This window comes from Anguilla anguilla, chromosome 6, assembly GCF_013347855.1.
Source record: "Anguilla anguilla isolate fAngAng1 chromosome 6, fAngAng1.pri, whole genome shotgun sequence".
Classification (NCBI taxonomy): Eukaryota; Metazoa; Chordata; class Actinopteri; order Anguilliformes; family Anguillidae; genus Anguilla; species Anguilla anguilla.
In genome coordinates this window covers 788,215-816,198 of record NC_049206.1, presented here as the reverse complement: position 1 = coordinate 816,198, position 27,984 = coordinate 788,215, and the positions used below count along the sequence as shown (strand labels likewise).

General features: G+C 43.0%; 1 protein-coding gene across 1 annotated transcript; it reads left to right on the top strand.

Annotated features, from left to right (window-relative positions):
- Positions 1-182: 182 nt before the first annotated feature.
- On the top strand, positions 183-27,984 carry LOC118228852 (NACHT, LRR and PYD domains-containing protein 3-like; the record flags this gene model as incomplete). Its single annotated transcript, XM_035420366.1, has 12 exons — positions 183-259; positions 2,676-2,821; positions 4,429-4,539; positions 5,635-5,745; positions 6,205-6,315; positions 7,204-7,314; positions 7,832-7,942; positions 8,385-8,439; positions 9,596-9,935; positions 10,696-12,529; positions 19,622-19,795; positions 27,858-27,984. Coding segments are annotated over exons 2-12 (3,144 nt in total), but the record flags the coding sequence as incomplete, so codon positions are not given.

The following is a 27,984-nucleotide window of genomic DNA, read 5'->3' as shown; positions in this document are numbered from 1 at the left end:
AAAACGCAAGTTTGGTGGGTAGAATATAAGTAATAGGGTGAAATGATATGATGTTACACACTCTTGTACAGTAGGTGGTGGTATACGCCCGTAAATTGGTTTTCATCCGCCAGTAAAAAAAACCTTACTTCAGCCAGGTAAACAGGTAAAAAAAGGTGCATTATCGAAACTGAAAGTGTTCTAGGGCATACGCGATTTTAAAGGCGGAGGGGAACGAAGAGGGACTAAAAGAATGAATAAAACTGAATAAAAGAACGGAGTAAGTAGCCTGTTGTGGGGTGGGATGAAGAGAATAGAAGCTAAAGTTGAGGGGGTATGGGGAGGAGTGGGAATATGCTCTATAACCGCTGTAGCGCGCTTAATTTAGTAAAACAAAACTGGCAATAAAGTGTGCGTGCGTAGCTATTTTCAGGTTTCCCACCTGGGACAAAAACAAAAAGAAGGGTATTACGCCAAATAAAAGGTTAATTGGTATATTTGTTATATTTCAATGCCATTCTTTCCTTTGGATATGACGTAGCTATTTCCAATCCAACTCTAACTCGTTTCGAATCATTCCGATTTAGAAGCATTTCAGTGGGAAAAGGCTACCTGCACCTACGGACTTCCGTATGCTTCGCACCGTGTCTTTCTCATGCAATCCTTTTCTGGCCTGTTGAATTAGTACTATTATTAATTCAATAACAAAATTTAGCGACTACTTTAGCAGCAAGAATTTAACGGTTAACTGCATTAAAACGTCGCAGGTCGTTTCTCGAGCTTCTGCCTGTTTGTTAAATGTAATGTTTTGGAAATATGCGTAGTATTTGGTTACTGAAGTTAATGCTGCAAAACATTTTTTTTTTAAATGACCACAATAACAGATCTGTTAGTATAAATTGTATCTGGCCAGAATTAATTAAGGTATTATGGGATTTCGGGTAATACTAGACACTTTAAATAAGTATTTTTTATTAATTGGTATGAACAATGGCAATGGCAAAGTTTTGTGGGCCCATGCGCATGCAATCACAGTTCTTCAATATATCTTCATGCGTCACGCGGGCACACCCGGAGCAGTGAGCATCAATCAGCAAGTGCACAAACAGAGCACGTGATGCGATCAGTGGCGTAGGGGTTTGCCTCTCATATTAAGGTTATAAAATTGCTATAAATTATTCAATGAAATAATTATTGGTAAACATGAATGTGATGTGCTGTTGATTGATTGATTGACTTTATTCGATCATTTTTAAAAAGAGAAAAACATGCATCTGAAGCCAGCTTCTCATACACATTTTTAAGATAAAAACTATCAAGGATAGACACAATAAAGCCAATAGCTTATTTCCATTGTGGTCCTTTTTTGGAAGGGTGTGTGTGTGGGTAGACGGAGTGTAGCACAGTGGGTAAGGAACTGGACTTGTAACCGAAAGGTCGCAGGTTCAATTCCGGGGTAGGGCACTGCCGTTGTACCCTTGAGCAAGGTACTTAACCGAAATTGCTTCAGTATATATCCAGCTGTATAAATGGATACAATGTAAAATGCTATGTAAAAAAGTTGTGTAAGTCGCTCTGGATAAGAGCGTCTGCTAAATGCCTGTAATGTAATGTAATGTAATGTAATGTAGGCATCAGGCATTCATTTTCAATGAGGGGTGGCGGCCAGGCCCCGCAATGCATGTTGGGATTGCCGGCGGCGCGGCGAGAGGCGGCGAGCCGAAGGGGAGATGGCAAAAATTCAACTTTGACCCCCTCGCCGCGTCGCGGTAACCAATCTGATTTGATCTAATGATCCGTCAAGTAAATTGTCCCTATTTTTTTCTAATTTTAGTTCCACATGCTATTGTTCCACAATGGAGGACCTAACTCGTAATTTCCGTATCGGGCTTCCCAACTTAATAAAATCTCCTACAGAGACATTGATAAGAGGAAGTAGCGTGGAGAAAAGTCTCTGAAATTGTCGGTGGCTCTGCAATTTAGTTATCGCCGTTAGCTACTATCACTGTCCAGTCTGAATAAAATTCATTTTTGCAGTAACCTAGCTCTGAAAAATGTTAATAAGCTGCCTAGCTAGGCTGTCTAATGTCTAGCCATAGTGAGTAACAACAAACAGTAACAAACAAAAAAAAAATCTTCATAATGTATGAGTTGCTAGTTGTTCGTTTCTACCAGCCACCTAGCTAGCTAACCAGATATAACTTTGAAGGCATCATCTGGCTAATTAGCCAGACAATGTTTTTGTAAATGGTAAATGGACTGCATTTATATAGCGCTTTTATCCAAAGCACTTTACAATTGATGCCTCTCATTCGCCAAAGCAGTTGGGGGGTTAGGTGTCTTGCTCAAGGACACTTCAACGTGCCCAGGGCAGGGTTTGAACCGGCAACCCTCCGACTGCCAGACAATCGGTCTTACCTCCTGAGCTATGTCGCCCCCTGATTCAATTTAATGATTAATAAAATATGTTCTGCTTGTTGGACAATCAATGTATATCTGAGCCCTGGCATCATTTAAATAATAAAGTCATTCATCATTATCAAGGGTGTGAAAACTTTGGATGGGTCTGTATTGTACATGTTTGGGGCCTATTTAAATTACAGACTTCTTCCAGTCAACAGAGAAGTATAGAGTGTGTGTCACTGTGTATTAGTGTGTCTGTGTGTTCAATGTGTTCTAATTTTGTGTGTTTACAGGCCAGCTAATTTGGGTTAAACCCCACTTGCGGTCTAAACTGGTCTGAAGTGTTCCAGTCTCCTGAGGTAGGGGGCACTGTTTCTAAAATGAGTCTCTCAGGGGAGCCAGAGGCCAAAAGAAGAAAACTCAGCACTGAGAGAAACCGGTATGAATGCATGAATCAGACATTTAATGTGATATGAGTTAGAGCTGCAGTAAGAGGATGAGTTTAACTGGAAGCTCTATCTCCATGTGCTGTGAGTTAGACTTGCAGTAAGAGGATGAATTTAACTGGAAGCTCAGTCTCCATGTGCTGTGAGTTAGAGCTGCAGTAAGAGGATGAGTTTAACTGGAAGCTCCGTCTCCATGTGCTGTGAGTTAGAGCTGAAGTTAGAGGATGAGTTTAACTGGAAGCTCTGTCTCCATGTGCTGTGAGTTAGAGCTGAAGTTAGAGGATGAGTTTAACTGGAAGCTCTGTCTCCATGTGCTGTGAGTTAGAGCTGCAGTAAGAGGATGGGTTTAACTGGAAGCTCTATCTCCATGTGCTGTGAGTTAGACCTGCAGTAAGAGGATGAATTTAACTGGAAGCTCAGTCTCCATGTGCTGTGAGTTAGAGCTGCAGTAAGAGGATGAGTTTAACTGGAAGCTCTGTCTCCATGTGTTGTGAGTTAGAGCTGCAGTTAGAGGATTAGTTTAACTGGAAGCTCTGTCTCCATGTGCTGTGAGTTAGAGCTGCAGTAAGAGGATGAGTTTAACTGGAAGCTCTGTCTCCATGTGCTGTGAGTTAGAGCTGCAGTAAGAGGATGAGTTTAACTGGAAGCTCTGTCTCCATGTGCTGTGAGTTAGAGCTGCAGTAAGAGGATGGGTTTAACTGGAAGCTCTATCTCCATGTGCTGTGAGTTAGACCTGCAGTAAGAGGATAAATTTAACTGGAAGCTCAGTCTCCATGTGCTGTGAGTTAGAGCTGCAGTAAGAGGATGAGTTTAACTGGAAGCTCTGTCTCCATGTGTTGTGAGTTAGAGCTGCAGTTAGAGGATGAGTTTAACTGGAAGCTCTGTCTCCATGTGCTGTGAGTTAGAGCTGCAGTAAGAGGATGAGTTTAACTGGAAGCTCTGTCTCCATGTGCTGTGAGTTAGAGCTGCAGTTAGAGGATGAGTTTAACTGGAAGCTCTGTCTCCATGTGTTGTGAGTTAGAGCTGCAGTTAGAGGATTAGTTTAACTGGAAGCTCTGTCTCCATGTGCTGTGAGTTAGAGCTGCAGTAAGAGGATGAGTTTAACTGGAAGCTCTGTCTCGATGTGCTGTGAGTTAGAGCTGCAGTTAGAGGATTAGTTTAACTGGAAGCTCTGTCTCCATGTGCTGTGAGTTAGAGCTGCAGTAAGAGGATGAGTTTAACTGGAAGCTCTGTCTCCATGTGCTGTGAGTTAGAGCTGCAGTTAGAGGATGAGTTTAACTGGAAGCTCTGTCTCCATGTGTTGTGAGTTAGAGCTGCAGTTAGAGGATTAGTTTAACTGGAAGCTCTGTCTCCATGTGCTGTGAGTTAGAGCTGCAGTAAGAGGATGAGTTTAACTGGAAGCTCTGTCTCGATGTGCTGTGAGTTAGAGCTGCAGTTAGAGGATTAGTTTAACTGGAAGCTCTGTCTCCATGTGCTGTGAGTTAGAGCTGCAGTAAGAGGATGAGTTTAACTGGAAGCTCTGTCTCCATGTGCTGCGAGTTAGAGCTGCAGTTAGAGGATGAGTTTAACTGGAAGCTCTGTCTCCATGTTTTGTTCACAGGGTCCAGGCAGAAAGAGCAGGGTCACCTGTACCCAGCTGTCTGTCTATGAAGAGTGATCATTCAATTGAACTTCCAGTCAACTTTAGAGAACAGTTTACAGGTGATCAAAGGTAATTATAAATGTTCAAACTTTCACTACTGTTTAATTATACTTCAATGTCACTGGCACATTTCAGTTGTAGGTGGATATATTTTGTCATATTGAGATGTGCTGTGAGTTAGAGCTGCAGTAAGAGGATGAGTTTAACTGGAAGCTCTGTCTCCATGTGCTGTGAGTTAGAGCTGCAGTAAGAGGATGGGTTTAACTGGAAGCTCTATCTCCATGTGCTGTGAGTTAGACCTGCAGAAAGAGGGTGAATTTAATTGGAAGCTCAGTCTCCATGTGCTGTGAGTTAGAGCTGCAGTAAGAGGATGAGTTTAACTGGAAGCTCTGTCTCCATGTGCTGTGAGTTAGAGCTGAAGTTTGAGGATGAGTTTAACTGGAAGCTCTGTCTCCATGTGCTGTGAGTTAGAGCTGAAGTTAGAGGATGAGTTTAACTGGAAGCTCTTTTCCATGTGCTGTGAGTTAGACCTGCAGTTAGAGGATGAGTTTGACTGGAAGCTCTGTCTCCATGTGCTGTGAGTTAGAGCTGCAGTAAGAGGATGAGTTTAACTGGAAGCTCTGTCTCCATGTGCTGTGAGTTAGAGCTGCAGTTAGAGGATGAGTTTAACTGGAAGCTCTGTCTCCATGTGTTGTGAGTTAGAGCTGCAGTTAGAGGATTAGTTTAACTGGAAGCTCTGTCTCCATGTGCTGTGAGTTAGAGCTGCAGTAAGAGGATGAGTTTAACTGTAAGCTCTATCTCCATGTGCTGTGAGTTAGAGTTGCAGTAAGAGGATGAGAAAACTGGAAGCTCTGTCTCCATGTGCTGTGAGTTAGAGCTGCAGTAAGAGGATGAGTTTAACTGGAAGCTCTGTCTCCATGTGCTGTGAGTTAGAGCTGAAGTTAGAGGATGAGTTTAACTGGAAGCTTTGTCTCCATGTGCTGTGAGTTAGAGCTGCAGTTAGAGGATGACTTTAACTGGAGGCTCTGTCTCCATGTGCTGTGAGTTAGAGCTGCAGTTAGAGGATGAGTTTAACTGGAAGCTCTGTCTCTATGTGCTGTGAGTTAGAGCTGCAGTAAGAGGATGAGTTTAACTGGATGCTCTGTCTCCATGTTTTGTTCACAGGGTCCAGGTAGAAAGAGAAGCGTCACCTGTACCAAGCTGTCTGTCTATGAAGAGTGATCATTCAATTGACCGTCCAACCAACTTTAGAGGGCAGTTTGCAGGTGATCAAAGGTAATTATAAATGTTCAAACTTTCACTACTGTTTAATTATACTTCAATGTCACTGGCACCTTTCAGTTGTAGGTGGATATATTTTGTCATATTGAGATGTGCTGTGAGTTAGAGCTGCAGTAAGAGGATGAGTATAACTGGAAGCTCTGTCTCCATGTGCTGTGAGTTAGAGCTGCAGTAAGAGGATGCGTTTAACTGGAAGCTCTGTCTCCATGTGCTGTGAGTTAGAGCTGCAGTAAGAGGATGAGTTTAACTGGATGCTCTGTCTCCATGTGCTGTGAGTTAGAGCTGCAGTAAGAGGATGAGTTTAACTGGAAGCTCTGTCTCCATGTGCTGTGAGTTAGAGCTGCAGTAAGAGGATGAGTTTAACTGGAAGCTCTGTCTCCATGTGCTGTGAGTTAGAGCTGCAGTTAGAGGATGAGTTTAACTGGAAGCTCTGTCTCCATGTTTTGTTCACAGGGTCCAGGCAGAAAGATCAGGGTCACCTGTACCAAGCTGTCTGTCTATGAAGAGTGATCATTCAATTGAACGTCCAACCAACTTTAGAGGGCAGTTTGCAGGTGATCAAAGGTAATTATAAATGTTCAAACTTACACTACTCTTTAATTATACTTCAATGTCACTGTCACCTTTCAGTTGTAGGTGGATATATTTTGTCATATTCAGTTAGAGCTGCAGTAAGAGGATGAGTTTCACTGGAAGATCTGTCTCCATGTGCTTTCACTTAAAGATACAGTACGAGGATGAAGTGAATTGGAAGCTTTGTCTCCATGTGCTGTGAGTTAGAGCTGCAGTAAGAGGATGAGTTTAACTGTAAGTTCTGTCTCCATGTGCTGTGAGTTAGAGCTGCAGTAAGAGGATGAGTTTAACTGGAAGCTCTGTGTCCATGTGCTTTGAGTTAGAGCTGCAGTAAGAGGATGAGTTTAACTGGAAGCTCTGTGTCCATGTGCTTTGAGTTAGAGCTGCAGTAAGAGTATGAGTTTAACTGGAAGCTCTGTCTCCATGTGCTGTGAGTTAGTTATTCAGTAAGAGGATGAGTTTAACTGGAAGCTCTGTCTCCATATGCTGTGATTTATAGCTGCAGTAAGAGGATGAGGTTTAACTGGAAGCTCTGTCTCCATGTGCTGTGAGTTAGAGCTGCAGTAAGAGGATGAGTTTAACTGGAAGCTCTGTCTCCATGTGCTGTGAGTTAGAGCTGCAGTAAGAGGACGAGTTTAACTGGAAGCTCTGTCTCCATATGCTGTGAGTTAGAACTGCAGTAAGAGGATGAGTTTAACTGGAAGCTCTGTCTCCATATGCTGTGAGTTAGAACTGCAGTAAGAGGATGAGTTTAACTGGAAGCTCTGTCTCCATATGCTGTGAGTTAGAACTGCAGTAAGAGGATGAGTTTAACTGAGTTGCAGCTGCAGTAAGAGGATGAGTTTAACTGGAAGCTCTGTCTCCATGTTTTGTTCACAGGGTCCAGGTAGAAAGAGCAGGGTCACCTGTACCCAGCTGTCTGTCTATGAAGAGTGATTGTTCAATGGATCCTCCAATCGTGTTCAGCAGACAGTTCACAGGTGATCAAAGGTAAGTAAACAGGTTCATTTTGACTCTACTACTTAATTATACTTCAATGTCACTGGAACCTTTCAGGTGGAGGTGGATATATTATATCATATTCAGATGTGCAGTGAGTTAGAGCTGCAGTAAGAGGATGAGTTTAACTGGAAGCTCTGTCTCTATGTGCTGTGAGTTAGAGCTGCAGTTAGAGGATGAGTTTAACTGGAAGCTCTGTCTCCATGTGCTGTGAGTTAGAGCTGCAGTAAGAGGATGGGTTTAACTGGGAGCTCTGTCTCCATGTGCTGTGAGTTAGAGCTGCAGTAAGAGGATGCGTTTAACTGGAAGCTCTGTCTCCATGTGCTGTGAGTTAGAGCTGCAGTAAGAGGATGAGTTTAACTGGAAGCTCTGTCTCCATGTGCTGTGAGTTAGAGCTTCAGTAAGAGGATGAGTTTAACTGGAAGCTCTGTCTCCATGTGCTGTGAGTTAGAGCTGCAGTAAGAGGATGAGTTTAACTGGAAGCTCTGTCTCCATGTATTGTTCACAGGGTCCAGGTAGAAAGAGCAGGGTCACCTGTACCCAGCTGTCTGTCTATGAAGAGTGATTGTTCAATGGATCCTCCAATCGTGTTCAGCAGACAGTTCACAGGGGATCAAAGGTAAGTAAACAGGTTTATTTAGACACTACTACTTAATTATACTTCAATGTCACTGGAACCTTTCAGGTGGAGGTGGATATATTATATCATATTCAGATGTGCTGTGAGTTAGAGCTGCAGTAAGAGGATGAGTTTCACTGGAAGCTCTGTCACCATGTGCTGTGAGTTAGAGCTGCAGTAAGAGGATGAGTTTCACTGGAAGCTCTGTCACCATGTGCTGTGAGTTAGAGCTGCAGTAAGAGGATGAGTTTAAGTGAAATATCTGTCCCATTATGTTGAGTTAGAGCTGCAGTAGGAGGATGAGTTTAACTGAAAAATCTGTCCCATTATGTTGAGTTAGAGCTGCAGTACGAGGATGAGTTTAACTGGATGCTCTGTCTCCATGTGCTGTGAGTTAAATCTGCAGTAAGAGGATGAGTTTAACTTTCTGTTTGGTTCACAGGGTACAGCAGTCACTGGAGTCCAGGTGTTTAGAACAGACAAGTTCACCAAAACAGGTGTGAGATCTGCTTTTTCTAATTGTTTATAATGCACTTAATATTGATAAGATATTGTACCTTTGCCAAATATTACTCGTAACCATGCACAGTTTAACATCACATGAACACAACACATTTCAAACATGCTTTAAAAATTTTTTTTTGTGGTTTATTTGTGACCAAGAGGTATAAAAAGTACGTCATATTTTTAAATTGGAAATATTTGGGAAGACGGAAATCCTGAGTGGAAACAGGAAGTGAAGCTCGTAGCTGTGCAAAGGAAGCATTAGTGCGAATGCTAACGTGCTACATTTAACCCCTCAAAACACACAACTTAATGTCTAACCATGCTCTGGAGTGCTGCCTGGTTCCCACTCACAGGAAGTCCAGATTCCATTTGCAGGTCCCACACACCGCAGGAGAGGAAGAGTCCTAACAGAGACTTTTAAACAGGAAGCACTCAGCTCACAGTTAGCATTTACTAAATGTATTACGCAGAGCAACTGCATTATTCTACTGAACTGCAGGACTTATCACACATAGTGTCTCTACAAAGCCCTCAATCAGGAGCAAAGACTGCAGTTAGAATCTGAGCATTTAGCGCTGCTGCATGTTTGGTGTCTGAAAGTATCTGATACAGATACAGCACACCTCTTATTGAGCTTCACACTGATACAGCACACCTCTTATTGAGCTTCACACTGATACAGCACACCTCTTATTGAGCTTCACACTGATACAGCACACCTCTTATTGAGCTTCACACTGATACAGCACACCTCTTCATGAGTTTCACACTGATACAGCACACCTCTTCATGAGTTTCACACTGATACAGCACACCTCTTCATGAGCTTCACACGGATACAGCACACCTCTTCATGAGTTTCACACTGATACAGCACACCTCTTCATGAGTTTCACACTGATACAGCACACCTCTTCATGTGTTTATTTCACACTGATACAGCACACCTCTTCATGTGTTTATTTCACACTGATACAGCACACCTCTTCATGTGTTTATTCCACATGGATACAGCACACCTCTTCATGAGTTTCACACTGATACAGCACACCTCTTCATGTGTTTATTTCACACTGATACAGCACACCTCTTCATGTGTTTATTTCATGCTCTGATGCAACACACCTCTTCATGTGTTTATTTCAGTCTCTCCTGCGCACTCTGATGAAGCTGAAGAAGGATGAGAAGTTGAAACTGTTTCAGAGCCATCTGAGTCAGGATTGCCAAGAATGCTTTCAGAGTCTGTCTGAAGTTCCTTCCGTGCTGGATAAGTTCATGAAGATGAAGGAATTGTTCAAGAGTCATCAAATTGCTGATTACCCAGAATGCACTGAGAGAGAGCCGGAGGATCCTGAGGCCCTGTACATAGCTGAGAAGATGCTGGAGACCTGTGGCAGTGAGGGGTCTCTGAAGATCACACTCCACATCCTGAGGAACATGAAGCAGAAGGATCTTGCCGACTCACTGGAGAGAGATGAGCAATACAGTAAGAGTTCTCTCTCATTGCTACTGTGTGCCCAATAGAATGCTGAAATGATTTTAGATAGCAAATCTAACTGTGAACAATGTTCTGATTTATAGCATCTACACTTTCCTAATAGTGTTTTACACTGACAATCTTACAGACAGTTGACATCACAAACAACATGTACACGGAGGCATTTAAATTAAAACATGAGCCTCAAGCAGTGATTATGGGGCATGCAAATACATTAAATGTCCCTGAAGGGGATTCAAAACAGGAACCTTGTGCTCAAAAGCCGGTAACTAAACCACAGTCCCATCAGACAGACTGCGCTGACTTTTTATCCAGGGCTAAAGAGCACTCAGTCATTTAAAATCTAATATTTTTATTCTATCAGACCTGAGATGACAGTATTTTTCATGTCCACAACATAAACCTGAGAAATGAAATGTAAAAGGACAATTGAGCCCATTTTCTGTTTTTTATATTGCTTTCCTTCATCTGTATGGTACAAATGCAACAATCTGCATTTTCTTTCTGATTTATTTTGTTTGTGATGTATTATAATTGAGAGATACGTAATACTGTGTGAGGTGTGTAATACACAATGAGAGGTGTGTAACAGTGTTAGTGGAATGTAACACTGATGTGTGTAAAATACTGTGAAAACTGAATGCATTCATATTCTATTTATTGTTTCTTTTTAAAATATGTAATTGAATCAATAAAAATGTTTATCTCATTGTAAACATAATTTATTCCTCATTTTTCCTCTCTTCAGATGAATCCATAAAAACAGCCCAGAAGGCATTGAAAACTCATCTGAAGAGGAAGTTTGAATGCATATTTGAAGGTTTAACAAAGCAGGGCCACCCAGCCCTCCTCAATGAGATCTATACAGAGCTCTACATCACAGAGGGGGGAAGTGAGGGGGTCAATAATGAACACGAGATCAGACAGATTGAGACAGCATCCAAGAGACAAACCACACAGGAGACTACAATCCTCTGCAATGACATCTTTAAGCCTTTACCTGGACAAAAGAAACCCATCAGAACTGTGCTTACAAAGGGCATCGCTGGCATTGGGAAAACAGTCTCTGTGCAGAAGTTCATTCTGGACTGGGCAGAAGGAAAAGCCAATCAGGACGTTGATTTCATCTTCACTCTTCCTTTCCGAGATCTGAATTTGAAGAAGGATAAAGCGTTCAGTCTGATGCAACTTCTGCAGCACTACTTTCCACAACTGAAAGAGATCAGAAGTATTGATGGTGACAAAGTCAAAGTTGTGTTTATCTTTGATGGTCTGGATGAGTGTAGACTTCCTCTAGATTTCCAAAGCAATAAGATCTGCTGTGATATAACAGAGTCATCATCAGTGGATGTGCTGCTGACCAACCTCATTAAGGGGAATCTGCTTCCCTCTGCTGTCCTCTGGATCACCTCCCGACCAAAGGCAGCCAATCAGATTCCTGCTGAGTGTGTCCACCAGGTGACAGAGGTACGAGGGTTCAATAACCCACAGAAGGAGGAGTACCTCAAGAAGAGAATCAGAGACCAGAACCAGGCCAGCAGAATTATCTCACACATAAAGTCATCCAGGAGTCTCTACATCATGTGTGACATACCAGTCTTCTGCTGGATTTCTGCTACTGTTCTGGACACAATGTTGGGTAAAGTAGAGAGTGGAGATCTGCCAAAAACTCTGACTGAAATGTACACTCATTTCGTGCTCATTCAGACTAATGTGAAGAATGAGAAGTATCATGGCACTGATGAGACAGACCCAAAGAAGATGTCAGCATCAGATACAGAAATCATCCTGAAACTGGGGCAGTTGGCTTTTCTACAGCTGGAAAAGGGCAATCTGATATTCTATGAGGAGGACCTGAGAAAGAGTGGCATTGATGTCAATGAAGCTTCAGTGTACTCTGGGGTGTGCACAGAGATCTTTAAAGAGGAGTGTGGGTTGTACCAGCAGACGGTCTACTGCTTTGTGCATCTGAGCATTCAGGAGTATCTGGCTGCCTTGTTTGTGTTTCACTCATGTGTCAATGAGAAAAGAAATGTACTCAGAGGAGAACCTCACAGTGACAGAGTGCAGCTATCTGAGTTACACAGGAGTGCAGTGAATCAGGCCTTAAAGAGTAAGAATGGACACCTGGACCTTTTCCTCAGATTCCTTCTTGGCCTCTCTCTGGAGTCCATTCAGACTCTCTTAGGAGGACTACTGATGCAGACAGTATGCAGATCACCTGTACCAGTCCCACAGATGGAAAGCAGATCACAGAGCATTGAGAAAACCGTCCAGTACATTAAGGAGTGGATCAGAGAGGAATCTTCAGCAGAGAGGACCATCAATCTGTTCCACTGTCTCAATGAACTGAATGACAACTCTCTAGTGGAGGAAATCCAGAATTCCCTGAGATCAGGAAATCTTTCAGATAAAGAGCTGGACCCAGGCCAGTGTTCAGCTCTGGCCTTTGTGTTACTGATGTCAGAGGTCCTGGATGAGTTTGACTTGAAGACCTACAAAATTGACTTTGAGACCTCCAGAACATCAGCAGCATGTTATCAGAGACTGCTACCAGTTGTCAGGAACTGCAGGAAGGCCATGTGAGTATTATGTCATTAATAATGTAGATGATTGACAGCATATTTTCAGACTTTCTTTTTAAAAGAGTGTGATTTCTGAATCATTTTGACAGCTAGTGCTCTCATTTAATGTTCTGAATCCAGAACATTAGCAGCATCAAATGAAGGGGTCGATTGGCTTTTGAATGGGTTATGATCATGGGAGCATTATGCTGGGTTGTGACTTCCTGGTCTGAGCAGGCAGGCAGCACAGGAGCGAATCACAGACTACGCTCACACCAGGAGCGAATCACAGACTACGCTGACACCAGGAGCAAATCACAGACTACGCTGGCACCAAAATTGCCAACCGCACCTCTCCTCCCACGTTAACACATGGCTAGTCCCATAATTATCAACAAAAAAAAAGTGCATGTCTGAAATGAATGACACTTGAATTGAATTAGCGAAATGTTTTATTTATTAATTTGTTTGTGTTTGGTGTTAAAGGTCCAGGTGACTGAAATCTGTGAATTCTTTGCTGATGTGTTGTTTTACTACTTTTTTGAATTCACAAACGGCCAAAGAAATATTTTAAAATGATACTTGCAATAAAAACGTATAAAAGCCTGTGCCGAAATTGGTTTGCTCGTAACAGAACCTCTTATAATGTGCTTGCTCTTCCCCATGATGAAATTAGCAGTTGGCTGTGGCGCTAACTGTTTTAAAGGGATGGAAATGGGGCGATCTGATTGGCAGTCATGAAACCACACAGCCACCCCACGCACAGTTATTGTGTTCTTATCACACAGTTGTGCAAATGCCTGGAGTCACAAAATCAGCTAAATTGGGTTTGACACAGGGCACTGCATGACCGCTAGCATTGGACAATTGCCTTGACTGTGAAAATACTATTTAAAATGTAATTTAATAACACAGGCCAAACTGCATTAATAAACATAATATTAAACTGATATGGAAATTGAGTAAGATGTAATCATGCAAAATTACAGCTTGGCTCTCCCATAGTAAAACCAGGCAAAATCAGCAGCAATAGAACCACAACCAGGATCAGACCAAAGACCAAAACACAGCTGAGAAGCAGGACTAATGGCACAAGACCAAAGGCTCATGTGTGCTTTACAGGCCAACACTTTATGGCCTGTATTCAATCAACATTTGCCCTTAACTTGGACTTTGAGAAGAAAATGTTACACCTGTTTTCGACAAACTGAATTAGTTCTACTTATTGCTGTACTTGCTGAAATGTTTATGAAGATAAAACAATCCTTGCTTTTAATTGTAAGTTGAGAACAAACCTTTGAATCCCAGCCATGTGTCTGAAAGAGGAGGCAATCTCCCTTTTTTTCCTGGTCTATGCATAATTAATGATTAGAAAACGACAAGAGGGAATGGTCCGTACCCATTTTTATATTTTAGTTTGGGGCCTCTTGAGAGCATAACGTATCTTTTCAATATTATGATTAAAGTAATGCTAAGTTTGATTTGGGAGAGAAGTTTGGTTATGAATGAAATGTTTGTGTTTCTATGTTGGGAGACTAGGTCAGGCAGTAAATGCACCATGTTACAAGGCCAGTAGTACCACCCTGGTCTCTGCTTTATTCTGGTATGGGCTGATGCAGAATCTCCAACATACACTCAGCAAAAATATAAATGCAACACTTATCAATTTAGAAGATTTTATTGAGTTCAAAGGTAATAAACGTATATCAGTCAACTGAAATAAATTCATTAAGCATTTATCTATTGGTTTCATGTGATTGGGGATACAGATATGCATTTGTTAGTCACAGATTCCCCCAAAAAAGAAGATCCAATGAAATGAACAGAATACCGATCAGTATCTTGTGTGACCACCATTTACTTAATGCAACGCAACACATCTCCTTCACATTGAATTGATCAAATTGTTGATTGTAGCCTGTGGAATATTGTCCCACTCCTCTTCAATAGCTGTACGAAGTTCTTAGATATTGGTGGGAACTGGAACACGCTGTCGTATGCACCGGTCCAGAGCATCCCAAACATGCTCAATGGGTGACATGTCTGCTGAGTATGCAGGCCATGGAAGAACTGGAACATTTTCAGCTTTGAGGAATTGTGTACAGATCCTTGCAACATGGGGCCGTGCATTGTCATGCTGAAACATGAGGTGATGGCGGTGGATGAATGGCAGAGCAGTGGGCCTCAGGATCTCATCACAATATCTCTGTGCATTCAAATTGCCATGGATAAAATGCACTTGAGTTCTCTGCTCATAGGATATGCCTGCCCATACCAACACCCCACCACCACCATGGGCCACTCTGTTCACAACGTTGACTTAAGCAAACCGCTCACCCATCCGACGCCATACATGCTGCCTGCCATATGCCCTGTACAGCTGAAACCCTGATTCATCAGTGAAGAGGACCGTTCTCTAGCGTGCCATTGGCCATCGAAGGTGAGCTCTTGCCCACTCACATCAAGTGTGACACCGAACTGCAGACAAATCAAGCCCCTGGTGAGGACGTCGAGCAAGCAGATGAACTTCCCCGAGGCGATTTCTAACAGTTTGTGCAGAAATTCTACGGTTGTGTAAACCAACTGTTTCATCAGCTGTGCGTGTGGCTGGCCTCAGACGATCCCACAGGTGTATAATTCGTCCAGGTGTGTAGAACTGCCGAAATCCGTCCTGCTAGAGTTGAATAAGTATCCGCGTTCATTTACTAATTACATACCACGTTAGATTTTAAACTTTTTCCCTGTGTGAAAACTGTTCTTTGTTTTTAGGTTGTGTTAGGTTTCTTTGTTTTTAGGTTGTGTTAGGTTTCTTTGTTTTTAGGTTGTGTTAGGCTTCGATCTACCACTTTGATTCTTAGAACTGATAGATTGCGATTATTGCACTATTACAGACTGTGAACCTGTGTAATCAGCGCGTTATTCGACTCAGGTTTTCAGTTGCTAATTAGGTACACTCGGAGCGACGCTTTCGTCGCTCCCTCCTAGTTTGTGACCCAGCTCCCCATTCCAGTCTGTGCTCTCCCCCTCAGAAGGCGCTTCCAGCGACGTGTCCCCCCTCGACAACGGAACCCCTCTAACCTCTGCTACCCCCCGCTGACCCCCTGTGAGAACTTCACGATCACAGGGGGGCTATGGAACTGCCAGTCTGTTACGCGCAAGGCAGACTTCATCTCTGCCTATGCCTCCCTCCTATCCCTGCAGTTCCTTGCCCTCACAGAGACCTGGATCACACCAGACAACTCTGCCACTCCTGCTGCCCTCTCATCCTCCTACTCCTTCTCCCACACCCCCCGGGGATCTGGCCGTGGTGGTGGTACTGGTCTACTGATCTCCCCCACCTGGAAATTCTCTGTTCTCCCCCTCCCTGACCTGTCTATATCCACTTTTGAATTCCATCCTGTCTCTATCACCTACCCTGCTAACCTCTATATTATTGTTATTTATCGTCCCCCGGGGCCCCTGGGAAGCTTCCTGGATGAGCTAGACACCTTGCTCAGCTCCTTCCCTGAGGACGGCACCCTGCTGATCCTCCTGGGAGATTTTAGCATCCACCTAGAGGCCTCCCAGTCTGCTGCCTTCCTACCACTACTCCACTCCTTCGACCTCTCCCTACAACACTCTCCCCCAACCCACAAGGCAGGCAACCTCCTAGACCTGATCTTCCTGAGGACCTGCTCCAGCTCCAATCTTACGGTTACCCCCCTGCATACGTCTGACCATCACTTCATCTCCTTCTCCCTCCCCCTCTCTCCACATCCTCCCTCTCCTCCTCCCATCCCCACTGTCACTGTCTGCCGTAACCTCCGCTCCCTATCACCCTCTTCTCTTGCTCCCAGAGTGACTGTTTCCCTCCCCACTCTTCAATCATTTTCCAAGCTCCCCACTAACTCTGCATCCTCCACCCTAACCTCATCTCTCTCCTCAGCACTCGACTCCCTATGCCCCTTCGTTCCTAGGCCAGCACGTTCATCCCCTCCCAGTCCATGGATGTCTGACATCCTACGCACCTCCAGGGCCAGCCTCCGCGCTGCTGAGAGGAAGTGGGCCAAATCCAGGGACCCATCTGACCTCTCAGCCTATCAGTCTCTCCTGACAGAATTTTCTTCTGCTGTCACTGCCGCTAAGGCAAAATTCTACCAAACTAAAATTCATAATTCCATTTCTAACCCTCGTCAACTTTTCTCTATTTTCTCTTCTCTCCTCAGCGTGCCACCTCCCCCACCCCAGTCTTCCTTCACTGCAGATGACTTTGCAGCATTCTTTGACGAAAAGATTGCTGACATCCGCAGCTCCTTTGCCCCCTCTGCGCCCTCCGCCCCCTCTGCGCCCTCCGCGCCCTCCGCGCCCTCCGTGCCCTCTGCGCCCTCTGCGCCCTCTGCCCCCTGTTTCTCCACATTTTCTCTCCTCTCAGACTCTGAAGTTTCCCAGCTTCTGCTCACCCACCGCCCTACCACCTGCGCCCTCGACCCTATCCCCTCATCTCTCCTCCAGGCAATCACACCTGACATCCTCCCTTTTGTTACCTCCCTTGTGAACTCCTCCCTATCTTCTGGATGTTTCCCCTCATCCTTCAAGAGGGCCCACATCACCCCGCTGCTGAAGAAACCCACACTAGATCCTTCAGTCATTCAGAACTACCGCCCGGTAACTCTCTGCTTTCTTCTCTCACAACAACCTGCTTGATCCCCACCAGTCTGGCTTCAGGCCTGGCCACTCAACCGAGACTGCACTCCTCTCGGTCAGTGAGTCACTCCATGCCGCACGAGCAGCCTCCCTCTCCTCCGTCCTGATTCTTCTAGACCTCTCCGCTGCATTTGACACTGTGGAGCACTCTATCCTACTGTCCTCCCTGGCAGCAACAGGGATGTGCGGCACAGTCCTTGACTGGATTGAGTCTTACCTCTCTGACCGTTCCTTCCAGGTTGCCTGGGCGGGTAAGGTATCACCACCCCGTCCCCTCGCCACCGGAGTTCCCCAGGGCTCAGTCCTCGGTCCCCTTCTCTTCTCCTTGTACACCAGATCCCTTGGCCCTGTAATATCTGCCCATGGCTTGTCCTATCACTCTTATGCCGACGACACGCAACTCTTTCTCTCCTTCTCCCCATCGGACACACAGGTCTCTGCCCGCATCTCCGCTTGCCTGAGGGACATACAGAGCTGGATGGACAATCACCACCTGAAGCTCAACCCGGGAAAGACGGAGCTAATCTTTATTCCTGCTCTAACCTCTCCCCTCCTCGACTTTTCCATTTCCCTAGGGGACACCTTAGTGACATCATCACCCTGTGCCGAGAATCTCGGAATGGTGATGGACAACAGGCTGTCCCTCTCCAAGAACATCGCAGCAGTAAGCCGGGCATGCAGATTTTTCCTATATAACATCCGCAGAATCCGCCCATTTCTCACCACCTACTCAACCCAGCTCCTGGTCCAAGCAATGGTTCTATCCCGCCTGGACTACTGCATCTGCCACCAGACCCCTGCAACTCATTCAGAATGCTGCGGCTCGTCTGGTCTTCAACCTCCCCAGACACTCCCACGTCACTCCCCTGCTCACTACCCTCCACTGGCTGCCTGTTACAGCTCGCATCAAATTTAAAACATTGGTCCTAGCATACCAGGCAGTCAAGGGATCAGCCCCAGCATACCTCCACAAGATATTCAAACCCTACATGCCAGCCAGATCCCTCCGTTCTGCTACCTCAGGACGCCTAGCACCTCCCCCTCTTCGCACCTGCACTTCCAGAACACGTCTCCTGTCTGTTCTGGCCCCACGATGGTGGAATGACCTCCCTGTGGAGGTCAGAACAGCTGAGACACTGACCCATTTCAAACGACGACTGAAGACTCACCTCTTCAGGCTGCACCTCTCCCCATCCCTCCCTACCCCCCTGTAAATGACTGTAAGCTTAGGGTTGTAACTATTGTAACTAACAGTTGTAGCTGTTTCGTAGGTGACTTAGGTGCATTAACTGTCTTAACTACTGCTTGTATTTTTTCCATAGATTGCGTTGTTGCCGCTCTCGTTGTGTTAGTGTTAATCAGTTTAACCTTCAGGGTCCAAGTTGAACTATGCGGTTGTTCCCTGCACTTGGACCGGTACTTCTCTCTAGGGTTTTCGTCATACTTGTTCCTGGTTATGGTTATACACTTTGTTGTACGTCGCTCTGGATAAGAGCGTCTGACAAATGCCTGTAATGTAATGTAATGTAATGAAGAACTCGGATGTGGCGGTTCTGAGCTGGCATGGTTACACGTGGTCTGCGTTTGTGAGGCCTTTTGGACGAATTTCCAAAATCTCTGCAATGACGCTGGAGGTGGCTTATGGTGGAGAAATGAACACCCATTACTCTGGCAACAGCTCTACAGGTCATTCCTGCAGTCAGCATGCCAATTGCATGATATCCTAACTATTGAGGCATCTGTGAAATGGTGTTGAGCAACAAAAAACTCAACATTTTAGGGTGGCCTTTTATTGACCCCATAATACTACCTGTGTAGTGATCATGGCTTTTAATCAGCATCTTGAAATGCCACACCTGTGCAGGAGATGGATTATCTTTGACAGAGGAGAAATGGTAGCCAACAGTGATATAAACAAATTTGTGGGCAAAATTTGAGAGAAATAAGATCTTTGTGCACATAGAACAAATCTTTGAGGTATTATTTAAACACATTAAAAATGGCTGCAAAAATAAAAGTGTTGCGTTTATATTTTGTTCAGTGTAGTTCCTGTAGACAGGGAAAATAGGATGGTAGAGGAACTGTAGCATACAATGGGTGCCAGTGGTCTTCTCAGGGCACTGTTAAAGTGACCTCAGTCCTGGGTGCCTGTTCTTGAGTGAATTCTGAAAACGACAGGCCTTTTGGCTCAGAATTACATCTGTAGAACTGTCGGAGTTCAGTCCAGCAGGATGTCTAGTTCTCAGGTCCAAAGTGCTGCAGTTGGAGCTTGTAGCACAGAGATCTTCCTCAGAGAATCATCAACTGTAAAATCCTCAATTTCACTTTTCATCACTCAACACTATCATCACCACATTTCAGATATTACATGTTTTATGTATACTAATATTATTAAATAATAATATTATTAATCTGAACTCTTTGCAGACTAAGAAGCTGTGACCTCACAGAGAAGTCCTGTGAAATTGTGGCCTCAGCTCTCCAGTCATCAAACTCACCCCTGAGAGATCTGGACCTCAGCTACAATAACCTGGGAGATTCAGGAGTGAAGCTGCTCTGTGATGGACTGATGAGTCCAAACTGTAAACTACAGAGACTGGGGTGAGTAGTGCTGTGTACTGTGTGACCTTAAAGGGAACCCCGACTGTTAAGACTTGTAGGGCTTAATATGTTGTAAATGCCCTCAACCGTGGAAATATGTTTTAAAAACCACACAAAAGATTTCAGTTATTGAAAAAACCAAAGACTTTAATAGAAATTTTGACCAATGGAGATCGCCATTGTGGTAGACGTGCAATGCACTTTTGGTAGATGACATAAAATGGTTGCAGTGGAAGTTAACTCAGTTGTTTTGTCCAGCAGTTGCGGTTATTAATAATGAAAATGCCAATGCATTACAGGCATTTAGCACACGCTCTTATCCAGAGCGACTTACACAACTTTTTTTACATAGCATTTTTACATTGTATCCATTTATATAGCTGGATATATACTGAAGCAATTTTGGTTAAGTACCTTGCCAAAGGTACAACGGCAGTGTCCTTACCCGGGAATCGAACCTGCAACCTTTTGGTTACAAGCCTAGTTCCTTACCCACTATGCTACACTCCGTCCTACAATGGAATCAATACAATGCCACAGATTTTGTGTGTGATGCGATACAGGAGATATCTATGAATAGGAAGGATTAAATAGCTAAACATCTTAGTGTATCTGCACGTATTATGATTAGGGATTATGCATTAAAGGAGGTATTATCGCCGGCTTAAGATCATACGACGTGGATCAATAATAACGTTACGTAATTTTAATTAATAGGGAATAATGTACACGCTAGTGACAGCAAGATCTATCTATCTCTCATTCTTTAGATCAGTAGCTAGCTAGCTAGGGAAATAAATAGATTGGTAGCAAGCAAGATAGATAGCATTGTACAACTAAATACATGCACAGAATTGATATACTTCTGTGTGTGACAGAGGAATGACTGGGTTATTCACTAACCTCGCGAGCAGAGGTGGGTAGAGTAGCCAAAAACTGTACTCAAGTAAAAGTATTGTTACTTTAAAATAACAATGACTCAAGTAGAAGTAAAAGTAGTCATCCAAACAATTACTTGAGTAAGAGTAAGAAAGTATCTTGTGAAAAGACTACTCAAGTACTGAGTTACTTCAAACAATCTGATTTATTGTTGAAATAAGCAGAGCAAGATGAACGTAAAAATCCAAAGCCCAAAATATAAAATTGTAAATGCTTGTCCAATAGAAATAAACAAAATATAGAATAGCCATGTGAAAATTCAAATATGGCCTAAATCATATCCCTTTAAATAAAACAATACACAGGAGGTTCATCAGAAGAGGAGGATTTTCGCTTTCTGTTGGACTCTACTAAGTCTGTATACCTCGTCAGTTTGTTCGGGTGAACCCTCTGTTGACAGAAAAAATATCAATGAGTCTACAGGGGATTTATCCATTAAAATAGACTCATCATCACAACAAAGAGAAGCCTGCTCAAATTCAAACAGAAACTTTCTATGTGGGAAACATAATGCTTTGTAGCACCATTATTGTGCCTTATAATGCACTTATCCACAATAAGTCCCACGATGCCTTGCGCGGAATATGTGCAGAACTTCCGGTTTAGCGTAAACAAACGTTATGTATGCTATGGTAACGTCTTAAAATGGCAGAAATTTGGGAACATACGAAAACTCTGTACTCTCGTATATTTTTTGTATGGGGATGGGACGACATGAAAACAATTTTCAACCGTCCACCACGTTTTGGCAATGTTCCAGCTCTCAGGTTGTGACTGTTGCATGCTTCACAAAAACTATTACACTACTTACTAATGCTTACATTACAGTGCAAAATATCCACATTAATACCACTAACCTATTTAAACACACTCAATTTCAAAAATAACGTATATCACGGAAGTATTTTGAGCAGTATAGCCTACTTACATAGCAATGATGAAATCTTATCTATGTTCAGTAGATGGAGACAGAGACAGTAAATCAACGATACAGTTCAATCCGCTTCTGTTTTGCTCCAGAAAACGATGTCAGCTAGGTCTATCAGCAAACATATGGCTTAGCTATGCTCAGAAGTCCTCAATAATAATAGTATTTCCCAAGAAATTACGAATAATCATTGACCGCGTTTCGTTAGGTGCATCGTCTTTTACTGCTACCACAGAGTAAATGGGATGATAAGAAAAATTTCGGTTGCGCTGACCTAAAAAACGCTATTCCAAAAGCAAAATTATACATGTTATACATCGTTAGAAAGCTTATACTCTCACCTACTGAATAAATGAATTGTCAATCAAGCCAGACTGTCCTAAAAAGGGCGACAACGCTGTAAACAACATGTGTGGTATGCACAGCTATTTTGGAAGGTACCTAGGCATCACAAATGCGCCTGTATTTCACAAACGGATTGTCCAAGACAATATATGAGCATTCAGTCAGATAGTTAGCTATCTACAGCCAAAACTAACCTATAACTTACCGCCACATGTTTTTTCAAGTTCGAAGTTGAGTTCTTGTAGGCTGAAATGTCCACATTTTTCGGCAGGCAAAGAAGGCAGCGCATAATGTAACTAGGCTACTGTTTTGGTAGTCTGTAAGTAAAACATAGTTTGAACGTGAGGCCAGGGGTGTTCTGCCTCCTCCGAATCACCCACCGTTGTTTCAGCCATTGTTGTCGCCCGCTCATCCTTCTGTGTGCTGTGACTGGCTATGTTTGATTGGTGAAACAGAGTCATGTGGGGCTGTGACAGAGCCAAAGCAAAGACCAGTCAGCCTCTTTGGCTGAAGTCTCCCTGAGAAAACGAAACAAACAGAACGTGCATTGAATAAAAAATGGTAAAAATTTTTTTAAAAAGTAACGAGCGGAATGTAGCTGAATATAACGGAGTAAAAGTAACATTTTTTCTTCACAAATATACTTGAGTAAAAGTGAAAAGTATGTTGCATTGAAACTACTCTTACAAGTACAATTTATTCAAAAAGTTACTTAAGTAAATGTAACGGACTAAATATAACGTGTTACTACCCACCTCTGCTCGCGAGCCAGTCTCTTTTTTCACTTCGTTCAACAGAAGCTATTCACAATAGTCTAGTCTATTTATTTCCCATAACTTTTCCGTCTAGTTAGCGTAGACGAGCAGTTGCTAGACAGACACCATCTCTTATATACTACTCTCGTCTCCTCTGGCCCCCGATCTTCATCGTTTTTACTTATTTGATGCGGCTGTCCTCGGTGCTTTCCTGCTGAGTAGTGTCCCGCTCTGGTTCGAATCGAAAAGGCTGAACAGAAGACATTTTCAATGCCGATCAATGGACAAGAGCCATGGACAGGAGACCTGTGCAGCCATTTGACGTCACTACCTGGAGTGGATTGTGACGGTAATAACTATGGCGACCTACGAGTCGATTTTTATTTTATTTTAAATAACTAAAATCTTTTATATGGTTTTAATGACATGTTTATATAATTGAAGGCATATAGACCATTTTAATGCCTAAGTGTCTTAACAGTTGGGGTTCCCTTTAACTAAAGAGAATGAGTGCTTATAGCCCATTGAAATGTTTAAGCTCATTCTCTCTCAATTTACTCCTCTCCCCACAAGCATTCAATAATTACATTATTTTCATCCCTCTGTTCCTACTCCTCTATCACAGCAAAGAAAAGCAGAATAAAAATGCATGAATGTTAGGGTTGCCAGGTTTGTGGTTCCTGAACAGAATGTAAAATTTCAGTGGAGTCTGTAGTATCAGGTCACAGGTGATGACTGTATGGTGAATGTCTGATTGACATGGTAGAAGATTGACCACCTGCATAGTAAAATGTTTCACATTGCACACATTGTAGTCTTCATCCATCTCCAATGCAGTTCAGTTGCGTACACACATCTATGGAAAGGGTCTGGCAATGAAATCACTAGCAGTAGGCACCAAACCTTGATTTTTAGTTATTTTTGTTGGTTAATGGAGCCCAGCAATGGCCTTAGACTTTTGTGGAATAGTTGGAATACTTTATGAGCCTGATTTACGCAATCCCCTCTCAGTTTTTGTGTACATCTCAGGAATGCATAAGCAATGAAAAAATTACATAGTGACTGCCAATGTGCACAGTGTCACAATCAGCAGTGAATTTCAATTGTGTGTGTGTGCGGCTGTGTGTCTGCCTGTGTGTTGTGCATGCGTGTGTATTTGTGTGTGTGTGTGTGGTCTCTCCACAGGCTGGATTGGTGTAATCTCACAGAGGGCTGCTGTGATGTTCTGGCCTCAGTCCTGCGTTCTCCTCACTCAGAGCTGGGAGATCTGGAGCTCAGAGACAACGAGCTGCAGGATTCAGGAGTGAGAGCGCTCTCTGCTGGACTGGAGGACCCACACTGTAAACTGCAGAGACTGGGGTGAGTACAAACACCCCTTCAATAAACAAGGGCTACAATGTGACTAAATACAGCACTAATGTTAATGTTTTTAATGTGAAAACAGACACCCCACAGAACCGAAACAGCATGTTCCTGTTCTAACTCTTGGTCGAATAAGACTATACACACACCTGTTAAAAATTTTAATCTGACATGAATTGGACAAAACATCTTTTTGAGAAGCATCAAATCAAGTAGTTCAAATTTATACATTGCTCAAAATTAAGTGAATGAAATACATAGTCCTTTTGGGTTATATTTAACTGTGTAAGGTGTGTAACACACTGCTGTGTGTTTGACACACACAGCCCTGTTAGTTTATATTAATGTCTGTACAGTGTGTAACACACTGCTATGTGTTTGACAGCCCTGGTAGTTTATATTAATGTGTTTAAGGTGTGTAACTCAGTGCTGTGTTTGGTACACACAGCCCTGTTAATTTATATCTCATAAAAAACACATTTTCTACGTACAAAACTGCCAAGTTACTCAAAAGTATTGATATTAAAATGACGCCAATTTATGGTACTACAAACAATATAGGCTATCTTGCCTCACCGAAATTAAATAAGATGTATTCCAAAGCAATGCTACCCAATATTTCCTCAGTTCTTTCAAGTCACTTGGCCCTGTGTGTATAAGCATGCACTACATGGACAGGCCAAACATATGTGTGGATGGCTCTCTCACAGTCAAGATTGACTGAATAGGCGTGTATATGTCCAATTTGTATTGGTATGTATGTATTTCCCTGCCCAGCCTTTCTGTTGCGTGAATGATAGTATGTGTCTTGGTATAAGTGTGTGTTCGTAAATGTGAATGTAACATGCTGCGAGGGAAATGTCCCCATGGGGATAAAGAAATTCTCTATGTATGTATGTACAATATGTATTTTACATGCAGTATTTATTGTACGTAGCAAATATACAATAACTTGTACATGTACTCAAATTCAGTTCAGAAGCAAGTGTAAACATATGTTTTCTGGAGAAATATGCTTCCTGTAGTTACTCAGCAGCAGTTTTGTACATGAATTTCAATGTGTTCCATGAGGCAATTCGAAATATTTGGGGGGCGACATAGCTCAGGAGGTAAGACCGATTGTCTGGCAGTCGGAGGGTTGCCGGTTCAAACCCCGCCCTGGGCATGTCGAAGTGTCCTTGAGCAAGACACCTAACTCCTAACCTCTAACTGCTCTGGCGAATGAGAGGCATCAATTGTAAAGCGCTTTGGATAAAAGCGCTATATAAATGCAGTCCATTTGACTCTTTGATCTTACACAAAGTGTGCATGACATTGTAAAATGGTAAGATTACAAAACACAGGGCCAAGTTACTTGAAAGAAGTGAGGAAATATTGGGTAGCATTGCTTTGGAATACATCTTATTTAATTTCGGTGAGGCAAGATAGCCTATATTGTTTGTAGTACCGTAACTTGGCGTCATTTTGATATCAATACTTTTGAGTAACTTGGCATTTTTGTACGTTGAAAACGTGTTTTTTATGAGATATCATTTCTTTTTGCAAAGCGTTTTATTATGAGAGTGAGAAATGCGAAGTGACCCTGTAAGAAACGGTTGTGGATTATGGCTGTCCTTGTGTGAATTTGTACAGTCTGATGAGTGTGTACCGTTCAGCAGTTTCGGTTTGCTATATATGTGAAACAGTGGCTGTGACAAAGGGTGCGGTGGCGTGTAAGTGTAAACGCAACAGAAATGCAGGTGAAATATGGCCAGGGTATGTACTCACGGATTTGACGGCCATCCAACAAGCCTTGATTGAGAAAAGAATCAACAAGCCCGTAGAATTAGAGCTGCCTAGGTCGCAACTTGTGTACCCTGCTGTCCTGCTCCGTTGTCTGTTATTTCGTGGAGATGCACTTTTAGTGTTTGTAAGGTTTATAACGCATTTTGATAGGCTTGTCTGCAGGTGGGAATCTTGTTCGCTGTTTTGCTAAACTAGAACCGGAAAACTTGATACTGGAGAATAGGAGCAGACGCATATGTCCCAGTAGGCTTTGCATATGTGAAAATAACAACAGCGTGAGAGAAATGAGGATGAAATGATGAAATTGCGTAGTTGAAACAATATGTTTTTAGCAGAATGGGCATGTAGGTGAAGGTTGACATGATGACAGACTATAGTGCGGAGTAAATAAAGTGACCATGAGCGAGCTTAATTTCCTTATGGAACGGTATATATAACAGTCTGTATAAAACACTAGTCAGTATAAAGCATTTGCTGTTAAAGTGGAGGGTTAAGTAACATGTGAAATCTTTTCTCATGTTCAGTACTAGTAGTTATACTTATATGTGAATCATGATTTTAAATGTAATGTTTTAATGGGGAGTTGCAGAACGTACACACGTAGTAATTGTTTGTATGTGGCTAGATAGAGAACAGGGCAAGGTAACATGAATGTAGAAACGTGGCGTTTGCTGATAAGAAGGTTTTGTATGGTAGCCAAGTGAAGAAATATAGTTAGTAGAAACGGCACACTGGTGAACTGGTGTAACATTTTAATAAAAGGAATACATTTGCCGTCATAAAATGCATATGAGTGGCCGTGAGTGAGTTTTGGTGAAGCAAATATAAAAGCGTAAGAAAACGTTAGTGTAAAAGAGGAAATTATCTGCCTGAGGGCGAGGCGGGATTCAATCCTTCAACCGGAGGGTTACCAGTCTGTGACTTTGTTAATGCAGCACCATGACATAGCTATGCAATGCGTGAAATATCATTAGCAAACCTGTCCGTGGTTTTAAAGAAGAACACAGGCCAATAAGCACAGAAGAGCTCCCGTTGAATCCATATGGCTTTGCAATATTGTAGTCGGTTAATAACTGAACGTGCAGACGGTACGTCATAATGCAGTGTATACGTTCGGTGAACGGCGGGTAGATATGGTGCAAAAGCAATAATTGAGAAGTGGCAGACAATTATTAGTGAGGGTAAAAGCAGGTTAAAGAAACATGTCCCTAGCTGGGCTTGACCTAGGACCCCATGTTCCCAAGACTGTAACCTTAGCCACTAGGCCACAGGCAGATTAGCTGTTAGAACTGGAAATGTTTCAGAGTAAAAAGGTATGGGTATTTTGCATGTGTATGCGAGTTTTTGATTGGGTTGTGAGGGTGAGGATTTAGCTGGTGTCGGTAAAATGTCCAATGGGGAGACATGTTGTTAGTGGGATAGGCGGCAGGAAAAATAAGAATGAGAAGAAGAAGAAAGAGAAGTAGAAGGAGAAAACGCAAAATCCCCTTAGTTTGGGGCTTTATTGTGTGGACATGTGAAGTTGTTTATGAAATCTGACTGTTGAAATGGGGTCAGAATGTACAGAATTTAATGTTTTTAAGGGCTGAGTGTCTGTGGCTGTTGTGGTTATTTCTGTGGGGAACCCTGAAGAGTGCCAAACTCTCGGTGCCGTATAGGTATGGGGCATGCCCCCGCCAAGGCGTAACTTGGCGGGATGGCATACCTGCCATCCCAATTAATGTGTGTAAGGTGTGTAACACACTGCTATGTGTTTAACACACACAGCCCTGTTAGTTTATATATGTGTGTAAGGTGTGTAACACACTGCTGTGTCTTTGACACACACAGCCCTGCCAGTTTATATTAATGTGTGTAAGGTGTGTAACACAGTGATATGTGTTTGACACACACAGCCCTGTTAGTTTATATTAATGTGCGTAAGGTGTGTGTGTCCTTTTCTCTGCAGGCTGTCAGGCTGTAGAGTCACACAGAGAGGCTGTGATTCTCTGGCTTCAGCTCTGCGTTCAAACCCCTCACACCTGAGAGAGCTGGACCTGAGATACAATCACCCAGGAGACTCAGGAGTGATGGTG